General features: G+C 50.7%; 1 protein-coding gene and 2 long non-coding RNA genes across 5 annotated transcripts in view; 1 reads left to right on the top strand and 2 right to left on the bottom strand.

Moving 5' to 3' along the window:
* The window catches only part of HNF1B (HNF1 homeobox B), a 61,497-nt gene extending 40,035 nt beyond the window's left edge, over window positions 1-21,462 (bottom strand). Inside the window, exons 1-4 of one of the 3 annotated variants that reach the window (XM_081584497.1) lie at window positions 20,911-21,462; window positions 16,091-16,290; window positions 11,192-11,456; window positions 8,890-9,125 (exon numbers count right to left, since the gene is read on the bottom strand). In XM_081584497.1, the coding sequence (XP_081440623.1) occupies window positions 8,890-9,125; window positions 11,192-11,456; window positions 16,091-16,290; window positions 20,911-21,254 (1,045 nt within the window). In that variant the 5' untranslated portion in view covers window positions 21,255-21,462. The remainder of the gene's footprint in view (window positions 1-8,889; window positions 9,126-11,191; window positions 11,457-16,090; window positions 16,291-20,910) is intronic. The other 2 variants (XM_081584498.1, XM_081584499.1) reach the window with 2 other exon arrangements.
* LOC145543336 (uncharacterized) lies at window positions 594-7,505 on the bottom strand. The gene is made up of 2 exons (XR_014080649.1): window positions 7,291-7,505; window positions 594-2,660 (listed from the first exon to the last, which is right to left on the bottom strand). It is a non-coding gene; the product is annotated as an uncharacterized LOC145543336 (long non-coding RNA).
* On the top strand, window positions 7,733-17,011 carry LOC145543337 (uncharacterized). Its single transcript, XR_014080650.1, has 2 exons — window positions 7,733-9,150; window positions 12,454-17,011. It is a non-coding gene; the product is annotated as an uncharacterized LOC145543337 (long non-coding RNA).
* Window positions 21,463-22,661: the final 1,199 nt, after the last annotated feature.

Below are 22,661 nucleotides of genomic sequence, written 5' to 3'. Positions count from 1 at the left end.
TATGTACCTGACCTTTTGCTACATGGTCATGACCCCCTGTAGTACCCCATGGCCATCTATGGTTCTTCCCAGCTTTCTCTCACTGTTTAGCATCAATTCACTGAAACCTATGGCAATGGATGTGTGCTCAGTCACTCAGTCATGTACATCTGACTCTTTGTGACCCCATGGACTGTAGCCCACCAGGCTCCTCTGTTCATGGGATTTTCCAGGCAAGAATACTGGAGTGGGTTGTCATTTCCTCCTCCAGGGGTTCTTCCTGACCCAGGGATCGAACCAGTGTCTCCTGCATTGCAGGTAGATGCTTTACTGCTGAGCCATTGCAGAAGACCATGATGCTGCAAACGCTCTATGGCTATCACAGAGCAGTCTTTCCTGGAAGCAGGAAACCCTTCCTCAGACCCAGTTACTCCAAGAAGCCAGCCTGAGTCTGCTGCAAACACCAAGATGAGTATCTAGTAGAACTACTCAAATTGTCTCCAAGTCAAGATGGAAAGATAAGAGGAACAAACAGAAAGAGGAATAACCCAAACCACTAAGCTCTGCAAGGACTGCTAATAGTTACCATTTATGAGAGTCTGCTACTTTCTGGGTGCTTTACATATATTATTTCATTTAATCCTTTGGCATCTGCATGAGTGGATGCCCCCATTTTACACATTGAGAAACTGAGACTCAGAGATCCCAGATACTTGCCCTGGGTCACACAGCTGATGAGTGGCCAAGTTGAGGTTGGAATCCAGATTGACCTCCATAGCTTATGATGCTATTGTTATGCCCACTAAATTTAAAACAGCATTTCCCTAGAGTATCCTTTTTGTTGTTGTTCAGTTGCCCAGTCCTGTTTGACTCTTTGCGACCCCATGAACTGTAGCACAACAGGCTTCCCTGTCCTTCACCATATCCTAGAGTTTGCTCAAACTCATGTCCATTGAGTCAATGATGCTATTCAACCATCTCATCCTCTGTCGTCCCCTTCTCCTCCTGCCTTCAATCTTTCCCAGCATCAGGGTCTTTTCCAATGAGTCAACTTTTAGCACCAGGTGGCCAAATTATTGGAGTTTCAGCTTCAACATCAATCCTTCCAGTGAGTATTCAGGATTGATTTCCTTTAGGATTGACTGGTTGGATCTCCTTGCAGTTCAACAAACTCTCAAGAGTCTTCTCCAGCACCACAGTTTGAAAGCATCAATTCTTCTGCACTCAGCCTTCTTTAATGCCCAACTCTCATATCTGTACATGAATACTGGAAAAACCACAGCCTGGAGTATCTTTAGCGTATATTAAGTGTCAGTGTTGTTGATGGTCAGGCATCTATGGCATGGCCAGCCACTGGGATTTTTAGAAGTCCTCCAGTTGATTCTAAGGTGCAGTAAGATTTAGGAACCATTGTCCTAGAACACAGGTCAGTAAACAGTGGTCTGCAGGCCAAAGAGGCCTGTATTTGTATGACCTATGAGCTCAGAATGGCTTTTATATCCTTAAGTGGTTTTTAAAAAGAAAAAAGAATATTCTGTGATACACAAAAATCACAGGAAATTAAAATTTTAATCCCTACCACAGCCATGTCCATTTGTTCACACCTGGTCCATGGTTGCTTTTGCTCTCCTAAGGCAGAGCTGAGCACCTGTGACTGAGACAGCTGTTTTAGGCCTGAAAAGCCAAAAACAGTCACTATCTGGCTCTTTACAGAAAGTTTGCCAACCTCAATACTAGAGTTATTTTTTGAGGGGCTGTGCTGGGTCTTCGTCGCTACACGTGGGCCTTCTCTGGTTGCAGCGAGTGGGGCTACTCTCTAGTTGTGTTGCGTGGGCTTCTTATCGCGGGGGCTTCTCTTGTTGTGGTGCATGGGCTCTAGGTACACAGGCTTCAGTAGTTGCAGCATGTAGGCTTAGTAGCTGGGGTGCATGGGCTTAGTTGCTTTGAGGCATGTAGGATCTATCCCGGCCAGGGATCGAACCTGTGTCCCCTGTATTGACAGGCAGATTCTTAACCACTGGACCACCAGAGAAGTTCTGTAGCAGAGTTCTTATGAACAGCTAGGATGATAACCAGGATTGAATGTGTTTGACTTTATTTTGGGGCTAGATTTCAAATATACATATATATATTACGATACATACATATATATGCTTTTTTCTCTCCCCATTCATGTTTGATATTGTGGCTTCCTATCGAGCAGTTAGCTTCAAACCTTGCACAGCTCCCTGCCTCTCTCTGCACCTTTGATGCTTAATTCTCTCCCAGTTCTTGTTAGTTTCCATCAAACCTTCAACAAACAGACTCCAAGGACACTTCTCCCATAACCTGCAGGCGGGGGCAATGTGCTTGCCGGCAGCTTCCTTCCACCTCAGGACCCCACAGGAGGCAGCAAGGAGCCCTTGAATTCCCTAAAGGTCCTTCAGGGGGATTAGGCAGGCAGATAGGGCTGCTCCAGCGATAGGACTCCAGTATCTGCTTGGCCCCTTTGTGACGAGGCTGGAGCCCCACTGACCTGGGCAGCCGGGCTTCTTTGTATGCAGACCGGGGCTGGCCCGCTATCAGGGGGAGGCTGCCAGCAGAATGCTCTGAAGGCTGAGCCTCTTAATCTGATTAATATCCTGATTGTCTTCCCCAATCTAGTGGCAGCCGATGGGGTGGTACCCGCAAGATAAAATGACCTTTGAATTCAACAGATAAAATGGCAGTCAGATAAAGTCCCTACAAGGAGAACACTGGAGCCCTGGCCACCCCGGAACTCCACATCACTATAAACATGTTTTCTAAAATAGCAGACGACTCAAGGCAGGGTTTTTGCTTCTCTTCTGAGCAAAAAGAGGGACAATGGGGCTTCTTTACCATGGGGAGGTTTGTTGCTGCGGAGATGAATATTTTTACAACTGACCTCATAAACCCCCTCAGCTTGTCTGCTGCCCAGGGAGTGGGCGGGACTCCAGAGGTGAGCCGAGGTGCTTGCACTGTCTCCGAAGACCCATTAAGTTGTTAAGGCATTTAGTGCCCCAGACAGTGCCGACTGCAAGGGCAGTTCAAATCTCCACCCAGATGGGGATGGGGTGGTGAAAGAGGGGGCTTTGATTTCTTCCCTGGGCAGGGCACAGAATCCACCTTGGTCAGGGGCAACAGTTGCGGGGGTGGGGGTGGGATGAGGCGAGGGAAGCAGCAAAATAGCCAGACTGGGAGACCCCACCCTTAAAGCCCCTTTGTCATTCAAAGAGGAATAGTAAGAATGCGGGAGAAGAAGGAACTGTAGGAGGATCCTGTGTGTGTTGATTTCCATGCCTGAAAGCGCTTAGCATCTGCGTAAAGCAAAGAGAAAATCAGTGTATCCGTTCAAAACCTGTCTCTGCCGCTTATGAACTCTATGTGCATGCATGCTCAGTCACTCAGTTGCATTCGACTCTCTGCAATCCCATGGACTGTAGCCTGTCAGGCCCCTCTGTCCATGGGATTCTCCAGGCAAGAATACTGGAGTGGGTTGCCATTTCATCTTCCAGGAGCTTTTTCCCCACCCAGGGATCGAACCTGCATCTCCTACGTCTCCTGAATTGCAGGCAGATTCTTTACCACTGAGCCACCGGGGAAATTGGGCAAAGTACTTGCATTCTAAACACCTCACTTTCCTTGATTATAAAATAGGGTAAGGATATAGACAGTGTCTATCCTACGAAGTTGTGAGGATTAAATAAGATGATGCAAATATCAGCCCAGGACCTGGTATCCAGGAAGGGCTCGATCAGCATTAGCTGTTCTGATTATTCAAAGTTACTCACAACCCTGGGCATTTTTGAGATTTCCTTGGATTCTGTAGATTTCACTGTCAGGGAAAGTCAGAGTGACCACATGGATGTCCTGACTCAACGTCTGGTTAGTCTAAGACCCAGGGTTAGATTTCTGCAGGCAAGTTAGAAGGAGATGTAACAGGGGATGAGGGGGAGGCAGGAGACAGGATTCTCTGGTTCTCCAGCTCTGATCTGACCATGGCGGGAGGCAAGGACAGCTCCTGGGCTAGGAGAGGGAGGAACAGCATTTGAAGGGAGGGAGGAGCAGGCAGCCACAGAAATACACGCCTCTATAACAGTAGTGGCACATGGGCTTAGTTGCCCCGCGGCATGTGGAATCTTCCCAGATCAGGGATCGAACCCCTGTCTCCTGCGTTGGCAGGTGGCTTCTTTACCACTGAGCCACCAGGAAACTATTAAGCCTGTCCTCTGAAGCCTGGGAGCTGCAACTATGGAAGCCTGTGCATCCTTGCTCTGGAACAAGAGAAGTCCTCGCACCACAACTAGAGAGTAGTCCCTGCTTGCCTTAATCAGAGAAAACCTGCGCAGCAACAAAGACCCAGCATAGCCAAAACTAAAGAAGTAAAATGATAACAAAGCAACAACAAAAAAGAAAGACACATCTCCTCTTGGGTAAAGAGGCTTTGGGGCTCAGGGCATCCAAAGCTTATCTTTCAAGGCTTCTTCTTGCCTCTGGGACTCCCTTTCTTTCCAGGAGAATGAGCCTCTACCTCCTCGAAAGGTGATACAGGAGATCAGATGTTGGGTGAGTGAAGGCTGATGGAGACCTCTGCCCCTCCCTTGCTATCGCAAGGAGGCCAAGGGACCTTGCTGGAGGCAGCTGGGCGAGTTTGACACAGTTGGGAGCAAAGGGGACAGTACGCAAGGCCACCAGAGATGATGTAGCCAATCTCAGGGCTTGAGCCAAGGCTGGCCCAGCTTCCATCCCACTCCAACTTCCTCCTCCTCCTCGGGCGGATCAATACAGGCACCAGTCTCCAACCAGTCCGCTTCCTCGCCACAGCCCTGCTCTCTGACCTTTGGGGGGCCTTTCCCTTGATTCTGCTCCAGAATGGAGGTCGGGGCCATCACTCCGGGCCTGCTCAATGGCCTCAGAATGGGCTGTCACAGGGCCTATAACCGGGGACAGCTCCTGCTGGCGAGAGCTGGGATGGGGGGCTGCAGATAAAGGCCTTCCCGGCTGAAGATAAATGGCTGCTGGCAGCCGGCTACAGTAACTCCAGGCCCCCAAGCAGAGCAAACAAAGGGTGCCCCTGTGACACTCCCTGGAAAGATGAAGGCCCATCAGCGGCAGCCAGGCTTGTTCAAAGCCCCAACTTAATTGTCAATTAAGCATGCATGAGGGAGACAAAGCCATGACAACCCTGGGCTGCATGCTGGCGTGTGATTGTAAAGCCGGGAGGGGCAACGCTGAAAACAGCTGATTCTGCTGACCATGTGTTTGTAGGGCACCTTGTAACCAATCAGCCGCTGACAGAGGCAAAGGGCTCCTCCTGCCACTCCTATTGTGCCGGACATTCCAGGGCCAGGGTCACACTGTGGTCACCGTGGGCAAGTGGGGCCACAGCGCTGTCAGTGTGGCTGGGAGGGTGGGGACTCAGGTACAGAAGAGATGCTCTCCTCCCCAGGGAGAAGGGTCAAGGGAAGATGCGTCTCGAGGCGCCTCCTGTCCTCCTGGCTGGGGGATTGGGGTTTGGAGGGGAAAGAGGAGAGAGGGTCGGGGCTTGGGGTTGGGGACCTTGTCTCCCCAGCTCAGCCCTAGAAGTTGCGAGTATTGAGTCTGGATGTTTGTTTCTCCTCGGCCACCAGAGCTCTTTTCTGCATCCAGGTATGTTTGGGGCTTGGTTAGAGACCACACCTTGGTTTCAGGGACTGTGATGGGAAGTAAGTACATCATGAGGAGTGCAGACCAAACCTTCCCCAAGTGCTGGGCTTCAGCCTGTCATCTGGGTGGCCCTGGGCACACTTCCCTGAAGAAGGGAACCCCTCCTGGGGTGTAGCATCCTGCACCCCAGCCTCAGGGCCAGAACATTTCACTGTCTCTTGGCAATAAGGCCTCAATGTGTGAAATTGAAAAGGAAATAGATTCCTGTTGCCTGTCACAAAAGAGGCTTGCTCCTTGGCAGAAAAGCTATGACCAACCTAGACAGCATATTAAAAAGCAGGGACGGTATTTTGCTGACAAAGGTCCGTCTAGTCAAAGCTATGGTTTTTCCAGTAGTTATGAATGGATGTGAGAGTTGGACTATAAAGAAAGCTGAGCACCGAAGAATTCATGCTTTTGAAACATGGTGTTGGAGAAGACTCTTGAGAGTCCCTTCGACTGCAAGGAGATCCAACCAGTCCATCCTGAAGGAAATCAGTCCTGAATATTCATTGGAAGGACTGACGCTGAAGCTGAAACTACAATACTTTGGCCACGTGATGTGAAGAATTGACTCATTTGAAAAGACTCTGATGCTGGGAAAGACTGAAGGCAGGATAAGAAGGGGACAACAGAGGATGAGATTGTTGAATGGCATCACCGACTTGATGGACATGAGCTTAAGCAAGCTCCGGGAGTTGGTGATGGACAGAGAAGCCTGGCGTGTTGCAGTCCATGGGGTTGCAAAGAGTCAGACACAACTGAGTGACTGAACTGAACTGAACCGACTCTTGCCATGACCACTTGTTTAGCTTTCTGTGATAATAATAATGGTGACAGTAATTATGGTTTGGGCTTCCCTGGTGGTTCAGTGATAAAGAACCCTCCTGCCAATGCAGGAGACATGGGTTCGATCCCTGGGTTGGGAAGATACCCTGGAGAAGGAAATGGCAACCCACTCCAGTATTCTTGCCCGGGAAATCCCATGAACAGAGGAGCCTGGCAGGCTATAGTCCACGGGGTCACAAAAGAGTCAGACATAACAGCGACTAAACAACAACAACAGTTATGGTTTACTGGGAAAGACGGTGTTCACACAGCCTCTCATTGAATTCTCACATGGACCCCAGGTGGTAGGTACCCTATCTCCATTTTACAGACAGGAAACTCAGACTCAGAGAAATTCTACGAATTGGCTGCGCTGCAGGTATGGGGGTTAGACCCAGGATTCAAAACTAAGTCCAGAGAATCAGTCCCTGGTGGGTGTGGACCATCTTGATGAACTCTGAGTTAAAATTCAGGGAAAGAGAAAGGTAGGCACTAAAAATATACAGTGGCTCATAATGATTGTTCCGTAAACAGCAGCTCCTCCCTACAAAGGGGCAGAAAACGCTCAAAGATAAACTCGATCCCTGGCAGTTCTGGGGGCTCCACGACAGCCTGAGTTCTTTCCAACTAGACCAGAAGCCCCCAGGGGCAGGAATGCGTGTCTTACTCATCACTAGCTTGGTGCCCGCACTCAGCCTGCGTCTGTGCTGTGGGAAGGTACAGGGTGGGATTCTATATCCCTGAGTTCTAGTCCTTGTTCCACTATCATTGCCTTGGGGAACTCTGCAAAGTTACTACCTCTTTCTGGGCCTCAATTTCCTTCTTCCAAGTGCCTCCCAGTTCTATCATTCCCTGATACGTAACATGGTCTCAACTTCCGGGGACTCTGGAGAATCCACTTCCAGTGGGACGTGCCTTCTGAGACCGATGGACCGGTGGTGTCTTGGGCTGTGTTTCCCGGCCCCCTGCCCAGGCCCTAGTACCTGCTCTGGCCCCTCCGGCCCCGCCTCTCTGGGTCTCCTGTCACTATATAGAATGCCTAAGCCGACGACCCCGTGGTGACCTCACCACAACCCCAGCTTGTCAGAAAGCCACTGGGCCTTTGTTTGGCTTGCAGGCTCCCTGACTTTGGTGTGGAGATCACAGGTCCCAGCACAATGGCCATTGTCTTCTCAATAACGCCCCTTGCCCCAGCCACGCCCTCCCGCAGCTCTCAGCTCCAGCTCTGGATTACTACCGCAGAGAGGCTGCGTTGAACCCAGTGTTCATCTGCAGGCTTTGCTGCCTCTCAAGAGTGACCCCAACTTTCTTCCTATGCGGCTGAGCCCTTCCCTTTGGTGGCAACAGCACCCAGAAAAGTGCCCCTCCCTGGCCCAGGCTTCACGCTGGACAGAGACCCCCGAGGAGGTCATGCCGGAGGTGGGAGGCGAGGGACGGTGCAGAATGGATGCTTACAGATCGTCCAGGTGGGGGCTCTGAGCCAGTGCCCCCAGCACTCAGGTCAGCTCCCGGGCCTCAGGCCTCTCCCAGCAGAAGGGCAACCAGCCGGCGAGGGGCCGGAGCAGTTTAGAACCATCCCCGGAGTTGGAAGTAGCTCTCGGCTCCTTCAACAAACCCCTCCCCGAGCAGACAGTAGACAGTACCATGCTCTGTCTACACAGGCACCACACCAACCTCAGTAAACACATCAGGCTGGGAAGAAGTCCGCTTTCCCGGAAGGACCCACGGAGTCCCCAGCACGTGGGGGTGCTCTCCCATAGGAAGGACGGAGTGGGATTCCGTCCCGACAAGCCCACGCCCCAGAACAGGGGCATCCTCATCCAGGCTGGGCGGGGCCTGGCACACACAGCACACAGTAGGTACTCAGCCATTTCTGACCAACTCATGCCAAGGTTTCATGTGACCAACCCTATCCTAACTCTGGCAGCGCACAGACGTCCCCAAGCAGAGGGGCCCTTGCCCAGAGGCCCCTGGACTCCTCCTGCTGCAGCTGGACAGAGCCCTGGGGATGAACACAAACAGGATGGAGGAGGCAACCCCTCTCCTGGCGGTGTTGACCCGATACACCGACAAGACAGGCTGCTCTGTCTCATCCAGTGGCGGCCCTGACCCGCTGAGTCAGCAGCCACACACACACACACACACACACACACACACACACACACACAAGAAAGGAACCTGGAGAAGAATGGGGAGCAGGGCTCCCTGGAGGCCGAGCAAGGATGCAGAGGAAATCCGACCACGGCCGCACGCTACTCTCATGAGAACATTTCAGTAGCAGAAGAAAGTCGGCCCTAGGACCGTCCCAAAGAATTTCCTCTTCTGAGACACCATGAGACCCCTGGGGGAGAAGCCAGAAGGTCGGGTTGCCAAGCGGTGGGGCTGGGCCCTGCTTACCTGGTAGCTTGTTTGGAGGGGAGGTGCTGGGCTGGTGGTGAGGGGAGCCGTGGGAGAGCAGGGTGTTCAGGCCGTGCGTCTGGCTAGAGCTGTAGGCGTCCATGGCCAGCTTCTGCCGGAACGCCTCCTCCTTCCTGCGGTTTGCGAACCAGTTGTAGACGCGGACCTCAGTGACCAGGTTGGACCCCAGGCCGTGGGCTTTGGAGGGGGAGACGCCTCGCTGCAAACATTCCGCCCTGAGAACAGGAGAGAGGGGAGATGGTGAGTGAGGGTGGTCCGGGGGGAGGCCTGCTGGCATTTGGCCCCGGGTACACTATAGCGGGGGCTTCTCTGCTGGCTCAGAGATTAAAGAATCCGCCTGTCAGATGGGAGACTTGGGTTCGATCTCTGGGTCAGGAAGATCCCCAGGAGAAGGGAATGACAAGTCAGTCACTCTAGTATTCTTGCCTAGGAAATCCCACGGACAGAGGAGCCTGGCAAGGTACATACAGTCCATGGGGTCACAAAGAGTTGGACACTAGAGAGTGAGTGAGCACACACACATACTCTCATGGAGGGGGGTGGGTGCTGGCAAGGAGTGTGAAGCAGCCAATGAGAGAGTATGGGAAGCCTAAGAAATGGCCAGCCTGTGTAGTTATCTGATGAGATGGCTGGATGGCTAGAGCAGGGTGGAACACAGGTTCTGAGCAGGCTCACTGCCCCAGAAGTCTGGGGCTTAGCCTTTGGTGTGGCTCTTGAACAAGAGAGGAAGGTGAGGGGCAGCCATCTCAGGGGGAAGGTCCAGGTGAGCCTCCTGACACTGTATGTGACTATTTTTCCTGTCCTACAAAAGACAAGCTCCTTTGCTGGCTTAGTCTGAGTCCCTCCATAGCACTCTGAAATGGCTTCTGATCTTTCAGGGTTTGGACACCCCGCAAAGGTGCTATGGAAGCCAAATTCCTTATTCACACAACAAGAATCCCTTCCAAAGGGCAGGCTGGGTGAGGTATAAATGAGGACACACCAGCAGAGACAGCTGGTCTCCAGTCATCATTGCTGAGGAAACCCCAGTGCCAGGCATGAGAGAGATTCTTAGACCCCACTGGATACTGGGGGGCTTCCCTCTCATCAGTAGGGGCCAGAGCATAGCTGAGGACTCTGTGACACATCTGGGCAGATGGTTTCACCTCCCCGGGCCCCTGCCAGACCTCTCTGGTTGCATCATCCCCCTGCCAGAGCTGGTCCAGCCCAGAGACAGAGAGAACCCACAGGTCTTAGCCAAAGCAAAGAGCAGAATTTTTAAAAAGTGAAGGTTGGAATCAGAGCAGATGGGGCAAGAATGAAGCTAAAGGATATCTAGAGGATTTCTAACAGTTTTCTTTAAAATCTGACAGCCTGGGTGGGAGGGGAGTTTGGGGGAAAATGGATACACGTATATATGTATGGCTGAGTCCTTTTACTGTTCACCTGAAACCATCACAATGTTGTTTGTTAATCGGCTATACCTTAGTACAAAATAAAAGCTTAAAAAAATGTCCATGTCATTAAAAACAAATGAACTCTACAAAAACAACTCTAATCAGTGTGGGCAGAGTGGAGGGAATTCTGACCAATTCTTGCTCTCCTGCTAAGTTTCCCTTTGAACCAACATTTGGTCTAGGTCACAGCCAGTCTGTGGCTAAGGTATAGCTTTCCCTTGGTCTGTAGGGGGATCAAACGCATGATTCTCCCTTCATTGGCATATTTTAGACCATCATTCTCCATCATTCCCTGGGATAATAGTTCATAGGGCTATGCCACAGAAAGACACCCCCTGGTTAACAACCTGTTCAGCAAAGTGAAGTGCGTTTCTTGACTGCAGGACTTCTCAGAGCCTTTAATATAGGAATGTACACTGTGACTCCCTAAGAGAAACTATGCAGGTGATGTTTCTCAGGCTGATTTATTAATGACTTGAAATGAGGATTCCATGGAACACACTTTGGGAAAGCCTGATTTAGCCACACTTATCTGGACAAGTGGGCTTCCCTGGTGGCTCAGATGGTAAAGAATCTGCCTGCAGTGTGGGAGACCTGGGTTCAATCCCTGGGTTGGGAAGATCCCCTGGAGGAGGGCATGGCAACCCACTCCAATATTCTTGCCTGGAGAATCCCCATGGACAGAGGAGCCTGGTGGGCTACAGTCCATGGGGTGGCAAAGAGTTGGACACAACTGAGCAACTAAGCACAGCACCACTATTGTCTCAACATTCCAGGACTGAGGGGATGGAGCTCAGGTCCATGTGCTTGCCTGCCTGCTCTGGGGGAGCTTCCGGTGGTGTTACCTGTTGCACTCCTCCACTAAGGCCTCCCTCTCTTCCTTGCTGGGGTTCTTTTGCCGGTCGTAGGCCTGGTACAAGATTTGCTGGGACGCGGGCCCCCATTTGAACCGGTTGCGACGCATCTTCTTGTTGGTGGGCTCAGAGCAGGCATCATCGGACTGCCCAGGCCCCTGGCTCTGTTGACTGAACTCTGGAAAGAGAAACAGCAGCTGATCCTGACTGCTTTTGTCTGTCAAATTTCCAGAACTCTGGACTGTCTGGTTGAATTCTGAAAAGAGAAAGGAGTAGATTTGATAGGGTCTGTAGCCTTCACTCAGCAGATAGACAGACAGACAGATCAATGGACAAAAATACCTTTATTTCTCTCCCGTGAGCTTTGGGGTCTGCTGTTAACTATAGGTGTGAATGCAGGGGTGAGGGCAGGCTCATCCCAGGCCCCTCACTGCCTATTTCCATTGGCTCCACCAAAGCCAACCCCTTTCCTTTCTTTGGAGGAGCTCAAACGTGGCTGACCATTGTTCTCAGGACAATTTATTATTATTATTATTTCATTGGCTCACTGGCTCTCAGACATGAAGCAACTCTCTGAATCCTGAAGTCTTGTGTTTTGATGTCAAGGAGATGAGTTCCACCAAGTCTCAGGTCTAGAGGGAAAAATGCTAAAAGGTACAGTTTGCACTTAGACAAAATGTTCAGAGGCTGAAAATAGCTCTCTCCACCCATAGATCCTAGGGATCAACATTATGTTATGCTCTTTGAAAAACCGCAAACCCCAAACCTTTTGACTACTGCTTTGAAATAAATATAACTGGATCTTTGTATTGGAAAAAGAAGAAGCAGCTCTTTAGCGCTCAATCATCTTCAAGGCAATGGTGTGTGTGTGTGTGTGTTCAGGGGTCCATTTATGAGGGGAACAGCCCAAGAGGGAAAGGTCTTACACACCTGCTCACACATTTGAAAGATAGGAAGTGCAAGAGATGGCAAACACAGGACTTTCCTAAGAATGGTGTTTTAAGAGTTGGAGACAAGTAAATATAGATGGTATGGAGCTCCCTGACAATCCAATTCCCAGGACTGGGCATATCATGACCCTCAATATATTTTGATTGAATGAATGAAAGATGACAAATCACCCAGTGGTGGCCCCCTAGCCTCTGTGGCTGCAATGAGATTTGATATTTACTCATGAAAGAGGCAGCCTCCTTGTTCTCTTCCTTACATCTGCATGAAGCAGAGTTCATCATGGTATTAACTCCATTTTACAGATGAATAAGCAGAGAGGCCAAGCACCCTGCTGAGCAAGGACCCATAACAGATTCATTTCCTAACTCCTGGTCCCCGTGTTCTGGACCTTGATGTTTTTCCTGGTTCCTGGAGTCATCCCTGCACGTCTCAGAAAACTCTCAAGGTCCAAAGTCAGGCCACAGCTTGAATCCTCTGCATAACACCTTACCATGCGGCCTTCCACCTACCTACCTCCAGCGACGGGGAACTTGCTATGATCTAAAGATCCATTTCCATTTTGGCCCATCAAGAACTGGTGGGTCCCTAACAAGCCTAGACCCCCAATGCAGGTAGTGCTGGTCTTTGTTTAACCAGCTGTTGATCAGCTGAGTTAACGAGCTGTGTCCTTGGCAGACAGACAGAACGTGTCACTGGAACCTTTGATTGGAGCCCCATCCACCTTGGAAGATTCTCAGGCCACTTTGGGCTCTGTTTTCACTGGTTCCCAATAATTCCTTTAGATACCTGAGAGTGTCTCTGCCACATCTACTAGCAGGAAATCACTGACTCCATGGGATAACGTCGGGTCCCAGCTAAGTTCTGTAATTCCTGGTCCCTTGGCTTCTCTGCCTATGGAATGGGCCTGGTGAGGACTTAAGGGCCCTAAAGAGTCTTTTAGAACATATGCCCCTGGTCAGGATGATGGTGATGACAATGATGATCACCCAAATTCCCAGGGAAGTTCTACTTTTCAAAGCGCTTTTACAATTCCCGTATTATTTGGTCTTCACGGCAGCCATCTAAGTGCAGGGAGTTTGGGACAATCAGAGGGGGAGAAGGAAGTCCCCTGCTCAGTGGATGTCTGTCTCAGTGTCTCCTCTTCTCCCTGTGGTCCTGTGGAGTTGTCGTGAATAACAGCCAAAGCCACTACGGATAATCACGAGGACCCAGGATCAATACAAGGTTCCTCATTTGATGTGAAGAGATAACCTGTCATCACCGTGAACATGTAATGAACCATTTCTACAGTGAGGTTATTATACAAAGTCCCCCAAATGTATCCCTTCAACTAACTCTCACACCTCTCTTAGGAAGAATTGTTATCTCCATTTTACAGATAAAGAAATTGAGGTTCATACTAATTAGAGGCAGGGGCAGAAGCCAGGATGTGAACCTAGGCTGTAGACACTGAACTCACAACCATTGATGGTGATGCCACATGTGAAAAACCTCTCACTAAAAACAAACCCAAACCACACACCCACAAAATCTTCCAACTGGCCTTGGATGGAGGTAACAGAACGTACTCCCGAAGTTCTGTCTGTGGTGAGTGCAAGACACACTTGCAGCTGCCCACAGAGTAGGGGCCGCCTCTGGCTGTTGGCTGCCCTTTTTGAAGAACCAGACTCACACATATTCTCCACCCACCACCAACTCTCCCCTACTTCTTTCCAGATTAATGGTGGGGGTGAGGGGCAGTGCACAGAAAATGTTGCCCATAAAAATTAACTTGGAGAAGATGGCATCAGTAACCTCTTTATAGGCTCAAGAGCCAGCTTGGACAAGGAGATTCTATCTGTGAAGATAAGCTCATGAATACTACCATTTATTAGTTTTAGCTTCTTATGAAAATTTGTTATCATGTGTCTTTTTTATTTTCCCGATTCTCTCTTACTATTTGCCACCTGTTACTTGTCCACTTGTGTCCTTCTTTTATTCATCTCTCTTCCTATTTTTTATCCGGTGCTAGTATATCTTGTATTCAATCTTCAAGAATTGGTTCAAATGACACCTCCTCCAGGAAGCCCTCCAAGATGTCTCTAGGCAATTAGCAATTCCTCTGGCTGTCCCTTGTGTATACTTTCATAACAGCTCTTAGAAAGCTGTCATTATTTATTCAAACATCTCATCTTCCTCATTAGGTTGTAAGTCCCTGGAGAAAAGAACCTGTGTATCTCACAGCCCAGCAAGTGCTTGGCACCTCATAGGTGCCCATATAATATTTACAGAATGAAGGGATGCTTCTTAAGCTTTCTGTCTCATGGGACTTTAAAACCATAATAACAATAATTGAAAAATCCTTCGCAGAGATGGTCATACATTTTTGCAAAATGTCATTCTCAAGCATCTTGAGAACCTTTCTGGGACTTCTGTCCTTTAGAAGCCTTTGGTTGACCTTTCCTGCCTCCATCTTTCTGAGGGAAATCCCACCAAACACTGAGAGGCAACTCAAATGGGAGATGATGCCTGAGGCTTGGATTGGAATGAAAGCACATCCCAAGGGTTCTCTGGCCTTTGGAGACTAAGGTTCCTGAAAATTTTTCTTGGGCTTTACAGGAATTACAGGGAGTTGCTTCATGTCAGACACACAAATTCTTAAAGACATAGTCACCATGGATGGTGGAGCATCCCAGAGTTTAAAAGGGGCCTCTTCCTCTCAGTAGCAAAAAGCTCTCACTGTGCTTCTTATAACCTAACCACCAGGGAAGCTCCAAGTTATCTAATGCTACCAGCAAAGGAGAAAATCACTGCAATATAAGATGAACCCCTAACCCTTTCCTTGCATCTTGAAGGCCTTTCCAGCCCACGGACATTGAGACAATAAATACTGAAACCATCACTTCAGGGCAGTGTGTGACAGAAAACAAGAGTGATTTTTAAAAGTAGTCCTCTAGCGAGACAGGAAAAACTCAGCCGAGAAAGTGGTGGAAACTCATATCTTAACAAAGACAGAGAAGCCCACAGCCCAGAAAAGAGTATGTGGGAAGAGCGAAAACTTACATAAAATTTTCCTAGAAAAAGGGCTGGATTGAAAAATCAAAATATAATGTAAAAGTGCACTTTTCCTAAAATAAAAACACTAGGTTACTGATACTCTTATCATTCAAATGTAGTTCAAACTTCCCTAGCCTTCCAAACAAAAATCTCTCAGGGTTATTACATAGAAGAAATCTTGGGACAGAAAGGAAATTTGGGAAAGACAATGGGAAGGATAAGAATTCATCACTCAGAGTTGCAAATGCAGATGCTTTTACTGAGTCCTGCCTTAGCCAGAAGCAGATTCTTCCTCTGACAGGCTCACCAGCTGGTGTCTCAAAGCTCTACCAATTTTGGTAAATGTGAGTAAGCATCTTAAGTTGCTTCAGAACTCAGTTGTACCCACCCCACCCCATCCTCCCAAACAACAGGGTCAAGTTCCTAACATATCAATATGTACGAATGCTTTCTATTTTTTATACTCTTCAAGACAGAAGGAAAATAACAATAATAGTGATCAACATTATTGATTGCTACTAAATGTCTTCCTTGGAAAGTCTGATCCATGGTCATGGACCAAGGGGAGAAGATGCTTGGCTTACTTCGGGTTCAATATTCTGCTGTTACCTACTTGATTTCAAAGAGAAAGATGTTGGAAGCAGGGAGCAAAATATTCAAGGTGTGCTACACACACCGATGGGCTTGTCACATCAACTGGCTGGGGACTAGGGCATCTCGGGAGAAGAAAATGACATAAGCCAACTCATTGCAGGGCAGTCAAATCCACCTGACAGCTTCCTTATATTTGCCAAGTGCCACGCAGACCTTTTCGATGAGAAGGAAACTGAGGCATCCCACAAGGGTCACAGTCAGGGCAAAGGTCAGTCTTGGTTGAGGCAGAGGCAGGTTGAAAGCACTTACGTCGGAGGATCTCCCGCTGCTTTCGGACGTACCAGGTGTACAGGGCGGCTCGCTTCTGGGTCTTCATGGGGGTGCCCTTGTTGAGATGCTGGGAGAGGTGTGATTGATTCAGGCCGGTGACATCCACCACTTCCCTTTGGGGGATGTTGTGTTGTTGCATGTAGCCCTTGATCATTTTGGCAGCCCTCCACGGGTCCTCGCTAGACAGACAAACAGAGGGTTAGGATGCTGGTGGAAGAGGTTGGGGACAAATATCCTCTTTCTACAGGTTTTACTTAAACTCTGTGCAAAACTCTGACCTTCCCCTATTTCTCCTCCTGCCCAAGTTACATCCTGGGGAGAGAGGCGAGGCTAAAGTAGAACCTGGACAAAAGAGGAGATGAAAGCTTCTATATAGTGTACTCCATCCCTTTCAACTGAGATCTGGAGGATAAAGAGGAAGATGATTTCCTTGCTTCAGTAATGGGAAAGCAAGCCTTCACTCTCTCTCTGGAAGCAGAAAGAAAAGTTCCTGGGTGTTTCTTTTTGTTTTTGTTTTATGTTTTTGTTTGTTTGTTTGTTTTGCTTTCCTTCACTTTTCTGGAATGTGAGAGATTTTAAAGGAAGAGGCACACCAGAGAGCAGAGGTGTCATTCGCTTGGGACTAGGCTGGTTGATCCCCACGACAGGAGGTAGCATCTCTAAATTCACCTGGACTTCTCCCATATCACCTCCCTTTGGGATGGGCATCTCCGCTTCTTGCGTGTAAAATGGGAGTAAAACGTAAGTGACCACCTCTGGAGAAGCAAGGAGGACGTCTTAGCCAAATGTTAAACAGTTTTCAGAGTTTCAGAAAACTTTTAAGAAATGATGTTCCTCTCCTGGGGGGCTGAGGAATCATTACACTGATGTGAGGCAAATAAAGTTAAAAAATTTTTTACAGCCCCACCTCCCAAATAAGACCACACAGATGGACGGATAATTTCAATTTCTGAATAAGATGTGAATAATTCCAAATGCCATTTTCTTTCTATATTCTTACATTTCTCCTTGGATAGGGTAAGAGTGTCTGGAAGTTAATCTTTCTCATAAATTTCAAGCTTGGGGTAAGAACTTAAACTTTCCATTTAAGTGTTTTCATTTAAGTTCATTTCATTCACAAACACAGGTAATGCACAAAAACTTCTTTAGAACAATGTATTAGTGCCTCTGAATTTATTCCAAATGTTTCAACTTTGCCAATATCTTTTCTTGCTTATTGAATAGGTAGCTTAAAAGTGAGCGATCTAATTGAAAACAAAAATTAAGAGAAGAGTGCACAGTATAGAACAAAAATATTCATGAAGCAATATATCCATATATATTATTTGTTTAAGGCAGCTACATCATTAACTTAAAAAACCCCAGCATTCCATTACGGTATGTTGGTGTATATAATAGCCTGATAAAACATGAAAAAAATGAAGGGAATAATTAGTTTCAGAGGTAACAATAAGCAAAATTACAGAGGGCAAAAAAATAGATACAGTTGAAGATGAAATAACTGATTTATTTCTAGATGATGTTTATGTCAACTAAAATTACATTTGTGTAATGAATTTTTTTAACCTAGTAATTAGACAGATTTTTGTAAGCATTTGAAAAATTGGGATTATTTTAACAAGTCTTTGATATTAAATTTATGAGAACATAAGTTTTGATAGCGATGCTTTTGAGAAATGCAAACTTAAAATTACACATAGCTTAATATATTTCTCAAGTATTTATAAAGGTACTTCTAATTAATACAACAATATTTAAGTAAAAACAGGAACAAAAAATGAGGAACTGCGTCATTTCAAACATGGATAATTCACCTTGAGTAAGAGGAAAGTAATGTAACATTTTGAACATGCCTGTGTAAACATCAGCACTCATTTTAAAAGTTTATTTCTGCTAAATACTTGCACAGATATTTTTAGGGTAAAAAACACCTTCAACAGATACCAACAACAACTTCGAAAGTTAGAAAAAGTATTTAGATTTTTAAAGTTAATGCTGCTTCGACAGATTCTTTTATTTTTTTGGTTTGGTTTGAATTTTTTACTTGTATTTATTTTGTGTGTTTAAGAAACCTAACTGAAATAGTGTGATGTTCTGAGAGCAGATAATTCCGTGGAAAGAATGAATTAGCTTAACGACTGGAAAGGTTTAAAACAAAAAACAAAAGGCCAGGAAAACCATATAAACGATAGCAAATCTTTCAGCCCGCATTAAAGACCAGAGCTGGGGATAAGATGGCGTAGTTACACCTTTATAGCTCTGACCACAGCATTCTTATGGATTCACCGGGAAGGGCCCCAAGAGTCGGTTATGTTTTGAAATTTAAAAATACAGCCAGTGATCTGGGGTTCGCAACCCTGATAAACACACGGATCGGGAGAAGGGCTCCCGGCATTGTCCTTAGGGCGCAGGTGTCAAGCGCCGGACTTCGGCGCCCGCCTGGTCAGCCCAGCACGCTCCTTTCCAAACAATGCCACGAACCGAGAGGCCCTGGACCCCGGCTCCGATCGCCGAGATTTCTTCGTTAAGAAGCCTCCATCAGGGCTTCTTGGGGAGCAACAACTTTCCAACTTTTCACCGCGCGCGCCAGCCTAGAGCCGGGGCCGGAACCTGCAGCGCGCAGCCCAGACCCGCTTTTCTCTTCTCTGTCTTCTTGGAGATGGAAAGAGCGGCCAGCCGCTCCCCAAAGTGACTTGTCCTGTTCTTTTCTTTCCGCCTTAGAGGAGCAGGGTGGACCAAAAGGGGAGTGCGCGCGTCTGGCGTGAAGCAGCCAACTGCGCGGTGACCTGGGGACCGCTAGCGATTTCTTGAAAAATTACTTTAATCAAGTCTGACCACTCCTGAAGGTGGGGGAGGGAAGTTAGCAGCCGCTGGGGAAAGGAGGAGAAACCTTAGGGCCTGTCTTGTGTGTCCCCCACCCCCGCCCCTGGTGGGGGTCTTGGGCCCCCTAGCCTGGCTCCCCGCCCCCTGGAGCCCGGAGCTCTGCGCAGCGAAGAGCGCTGAGGTCCGAGACCCAGGGCCGGGCCTGGCTCTCTGCCCGCCCGGCCTGCGGTGTCGGCGATCTCCGGGGCAGCCCGGGTCCGGCGCGGGGGCTCGGGGCGCCGCGGGGTCTCTCCTGGGAGGGCCGGGCAGCCCTGTGCGTGTGTGCTGGGAGCCGCGAACAGCCCCGCGCGTCCGCTTTCTGCTTTCCTTCCCCCTCGAAGCCGCGTTTACAACTTCACCAATGAATAACCCGCCTCTCTGTTCAACCTAATCACGACTTTTTGTGTATCTTTCTGTTGATGATTTATAGAAATAAATTAATAACACCCTAACTCCACGTGCTTCAGTTTATATTACATCTCTGCCACGTCTAACCCGGCGCAGAGCTGGGTGCCGAGGGACGCCCCAGGTTCTTCTTCCAAAACCCCGCTGTAAGGCGGGTGCCTGCGGCCAGGCGGATGGGCCTAGGCCCCGCGGGCCTCGGTGGCGGCCGGCCGGACATCGGCGGTTCCTCCCGGCCCGCGGTCAATCTCCGGGCCGCCCCGGCGCCCCAGCCGCTCTCTTCTGACCCCTCTCACCTTCCTGCACCCTTAGCCCGGGCCGGGGAGAAATCGCCGCCAAGGGGGCAACCGCCAGCCAAGAAAGAACCTCAAACCCTACCAACTAACTGTAGCAACAGACTTTCGGGAAGTTAGGGAAAAAAAAAAAAAAATCTAGAAATTCCCCTGATTGTTTTGCTAGAGAGTAAGCCGCCGAGTCCCCAGGTAGCAAATTCAAATACAAGGTCATATCGCATCCCAAACGGCCACTGCGGGCGGGTGACCCGGGTTGCCCCGGTCGCGGGCGCGACTCCGGCCCTGGCCCTGCCTGGGGACTGCGGCGCTGGAAGTTCCGAGGCCAAGCGAGGGTCTCAGTCCCAGAGCAGCCTGGCTGGGAGCGACGAGCGGTCTAAGTGAACCGCTCAGTTCCTTGGATAATTAGTAACAAGCTGTCAAAGCCCTAGGCCGCTCGGAAAGGCTTAGCAAACCACCCGGGGCCGAGAGACAGACCGCCGGGCGGCCGGCCTGCCTGGATTCCCCGGGACGCCGGGGTGTCAGCGGCGAGATCCGGGAACGCCCTCCTTTCTCCCACCAAATCCACCCCGAACTGGAGGCTTGGACGCACTGATCCCTCGCTTGCTAGAGACGCGATTTCATTGCCCCTTGAGAGTCCACTCCAACCCGACAACGTGCAAGCATTTCCTTTCGCAGATCTAAACGGGCTTTGGGGATTCTGGATAACCTCGGGGCCTTGCGCGGGCGCTGCAGACGAGAGCACCCATCGGAGAAGGCGCCCCCCAGATCTCGGCCCCGGAGCCGCCGGTCCCTCTGCAGAGAGCCGCAGGACGCCGCGCCCCAGGCCGGCTCCGCAGAGGCGGCACCCCGGGAGAAGTGCTTGTGGCCTGGGGTTGCTGCGGGCCCGGAGCCTCGGCACGGCGGGATCGCCGAGGTTTCACTGCGCCCACTCGCACCTTCGGCCGCGTGGGCAAGGGCTCTGCCAGCTCGGTTCTCCCAGGCCGAACCCCAACCCGGCCGGGAGGGCCCCGCGGGTCCCGGGCGACGGGGTGGGCAGGGATTCACGAGGCTTCGGGGCTCGGGCCGTCCGATTGAGGGGCTGGGAGGGGTCCAGGTGTTGGAAGAGAAGCGGAGCGCCCCCCGGGGGACTTCTCTGGTGGGAACCAGGCTTGGCAACAGCAGTCGGAGGCCGTGTGGCTCAGCCACGGGGCCCGGGGCTCCAGGTGTTCGGGCGCACCCCTCCGCACCTCGCCCCGCGCCTACCTGAGCATCCGGTCCACCTCCGCCCGCTGCTCCGCCGCTTCCTCGGTGTTGAGCGCTTGCAGCTCCTTGAGGATGGGAGGGGTGTCATAGTCGTCCCCGTCCTCAGAGCCCTCGTCTCCGGACAGGCGGCCCTTGGCGTGGCCGTTCGTGAGAGTATGGAAGACCGGCTTGGTGTCTGGTTCGGCCCCGCTCCCCGGGGACAGGGGCAGCGTCTCCAGCTTCACCCCGAAACTCGGGGACGGCAGCAACTCCTCCAAGGCCTGTATCAACACCTCCTTGGTGACCCCGGAGCTCAGCAGGGCGCTCAGGAGTTCTTGCTGGAGCGACGTGAGCTTGGACACCATTTTCCAAGAACAGAGAAAGAAGGGGGTGAGGGGGCGGGCGGGTGGGTGCGAGAGAGGAGGGTGGAGGGGAGTCTCACAAGCGAACCCCAAGTCCAGAAACCCCCCCCACCCTTCAGCCTCCAGACACCTGTTACTCCCCGGGGTCCCGGAGTCTCCTCCGAGAGGAGTCAGAAAACTTCTAACTTGCCATGATCGCCACCATTAGGCCATATAAGATATGCAAATTAGCAGGGAGGGCCCGGCTTTCGGCAAGATGCAAATAGTCGGCGCGGGGGAGGGGGCGCGGGGGAGGGGAACAGAGAGAGAGTGAGAGTGTGCGAGGCAGACCCGAGAGCCCGAGACCCGAGCTGGGAGCCAGGATGCTAGGGTCCAGGGTATTCACGCCGGGGGGCTGAAGAGATTCTTGTACCGCTTCCGTGTATCAGCCAAACTTCAGCTGACCTTTGGACTCGTTAAACAAGTAGCTTGCATCCTGGTGTGCAAGGCGCCGAGACTTTTCCACCCGCTGCGGGTCCGGCTTTAAATCCGGAGAGAAGGAGAAACTGCGCTCGGGGCTCAGGTGAGAGCTGGAGGAAGCTGGGGTGCTCTTGGGAGAAGCAAAGGAGAGGGGCCGCGTCCCGACCAACCTGCAAGCGGTGGGCCCGGAGAGCTGGGCGGGCGGAGGAAGAAACTGACCGCAGGGGAGTGGACGCGGAGACCCGGGGAAAGAGGGGTGTGTTGGGCAGGGGTGAGTGCGGAATGTGGGGTGGTTGGCGGGCACTGAGTTCTACCTGGGTTACCGCTCTGCCGATCCCAGGCCTTCGGGCGCCGGGGCTGGCGGCTTGGATTTGTAGAACTGTCGGCGCCAGAGCCTAGGCCAGCGGGAAGGAGGCCGGGAGAACCCTTGGGAAGAGGAGGCGCCGACTAACCTGGTGCAGCGGGGCCGCACCGGCATCCAGCCCGGCCAAGCCGCGGGGACCTGGGCGCCCGGGCCCCTGAGCTTTAAAACCCATAATATCAAAGCGCGCTTTCGGGGCAAAACTGGGATTGCGGGGCCTCCTTTCTGGCGGTGAAAGCAGGCTGGACAGTTGAAGCCACATGTCTTCTGTGCGCACTGATTTCTGGTTTATTCGCAGCTCCAGGACACAGCGGTTCCCGGGGCCAGAGACAGATCTCTGCGGACCCGAGGTCAAGGCGGCGGTGGCTGGTGACTCCCACACCAAGTTGGGAAGGGGCCGACCAAGCTAGCGAGGGACAGAAGTGATTGTTCACGCCGGCCTGGCCCAGGAAGGAAGTCGGGAACCTCTCATCTCTCTCAGTTTCACCTGCATCTCCCCGAGGCGCTCAGAGGGGAGGAAGGAGGAAGGAGGTGCGCACCGACCTCCAGGCTGCCCAGGACCTGCAGAAGACCCAGGGCAGCAGGGGCTT

The sequence above is a fragment of the Giraffa tippelskirchi genome, chromosome 3 (genome assembly GCF_054371585.1).
Source record: "Giraffa tippelskirchi isolate mGirTip1 chromosome 3, T2T-mGirTip1v1.2.pri, whole genome shotgun sequence".
In the NCBI taxonomy this organism is placed as follows: domain Eukaryota; kingdom Metazoa; phylum Chordata; class Mammalia; order Artiodactyla; family Giraffidae; genus Giraffa; species Giraffa tippelskirchi.
This window is presented reverse-complemented; position numbering and strand designations above follow the sequence as displayed.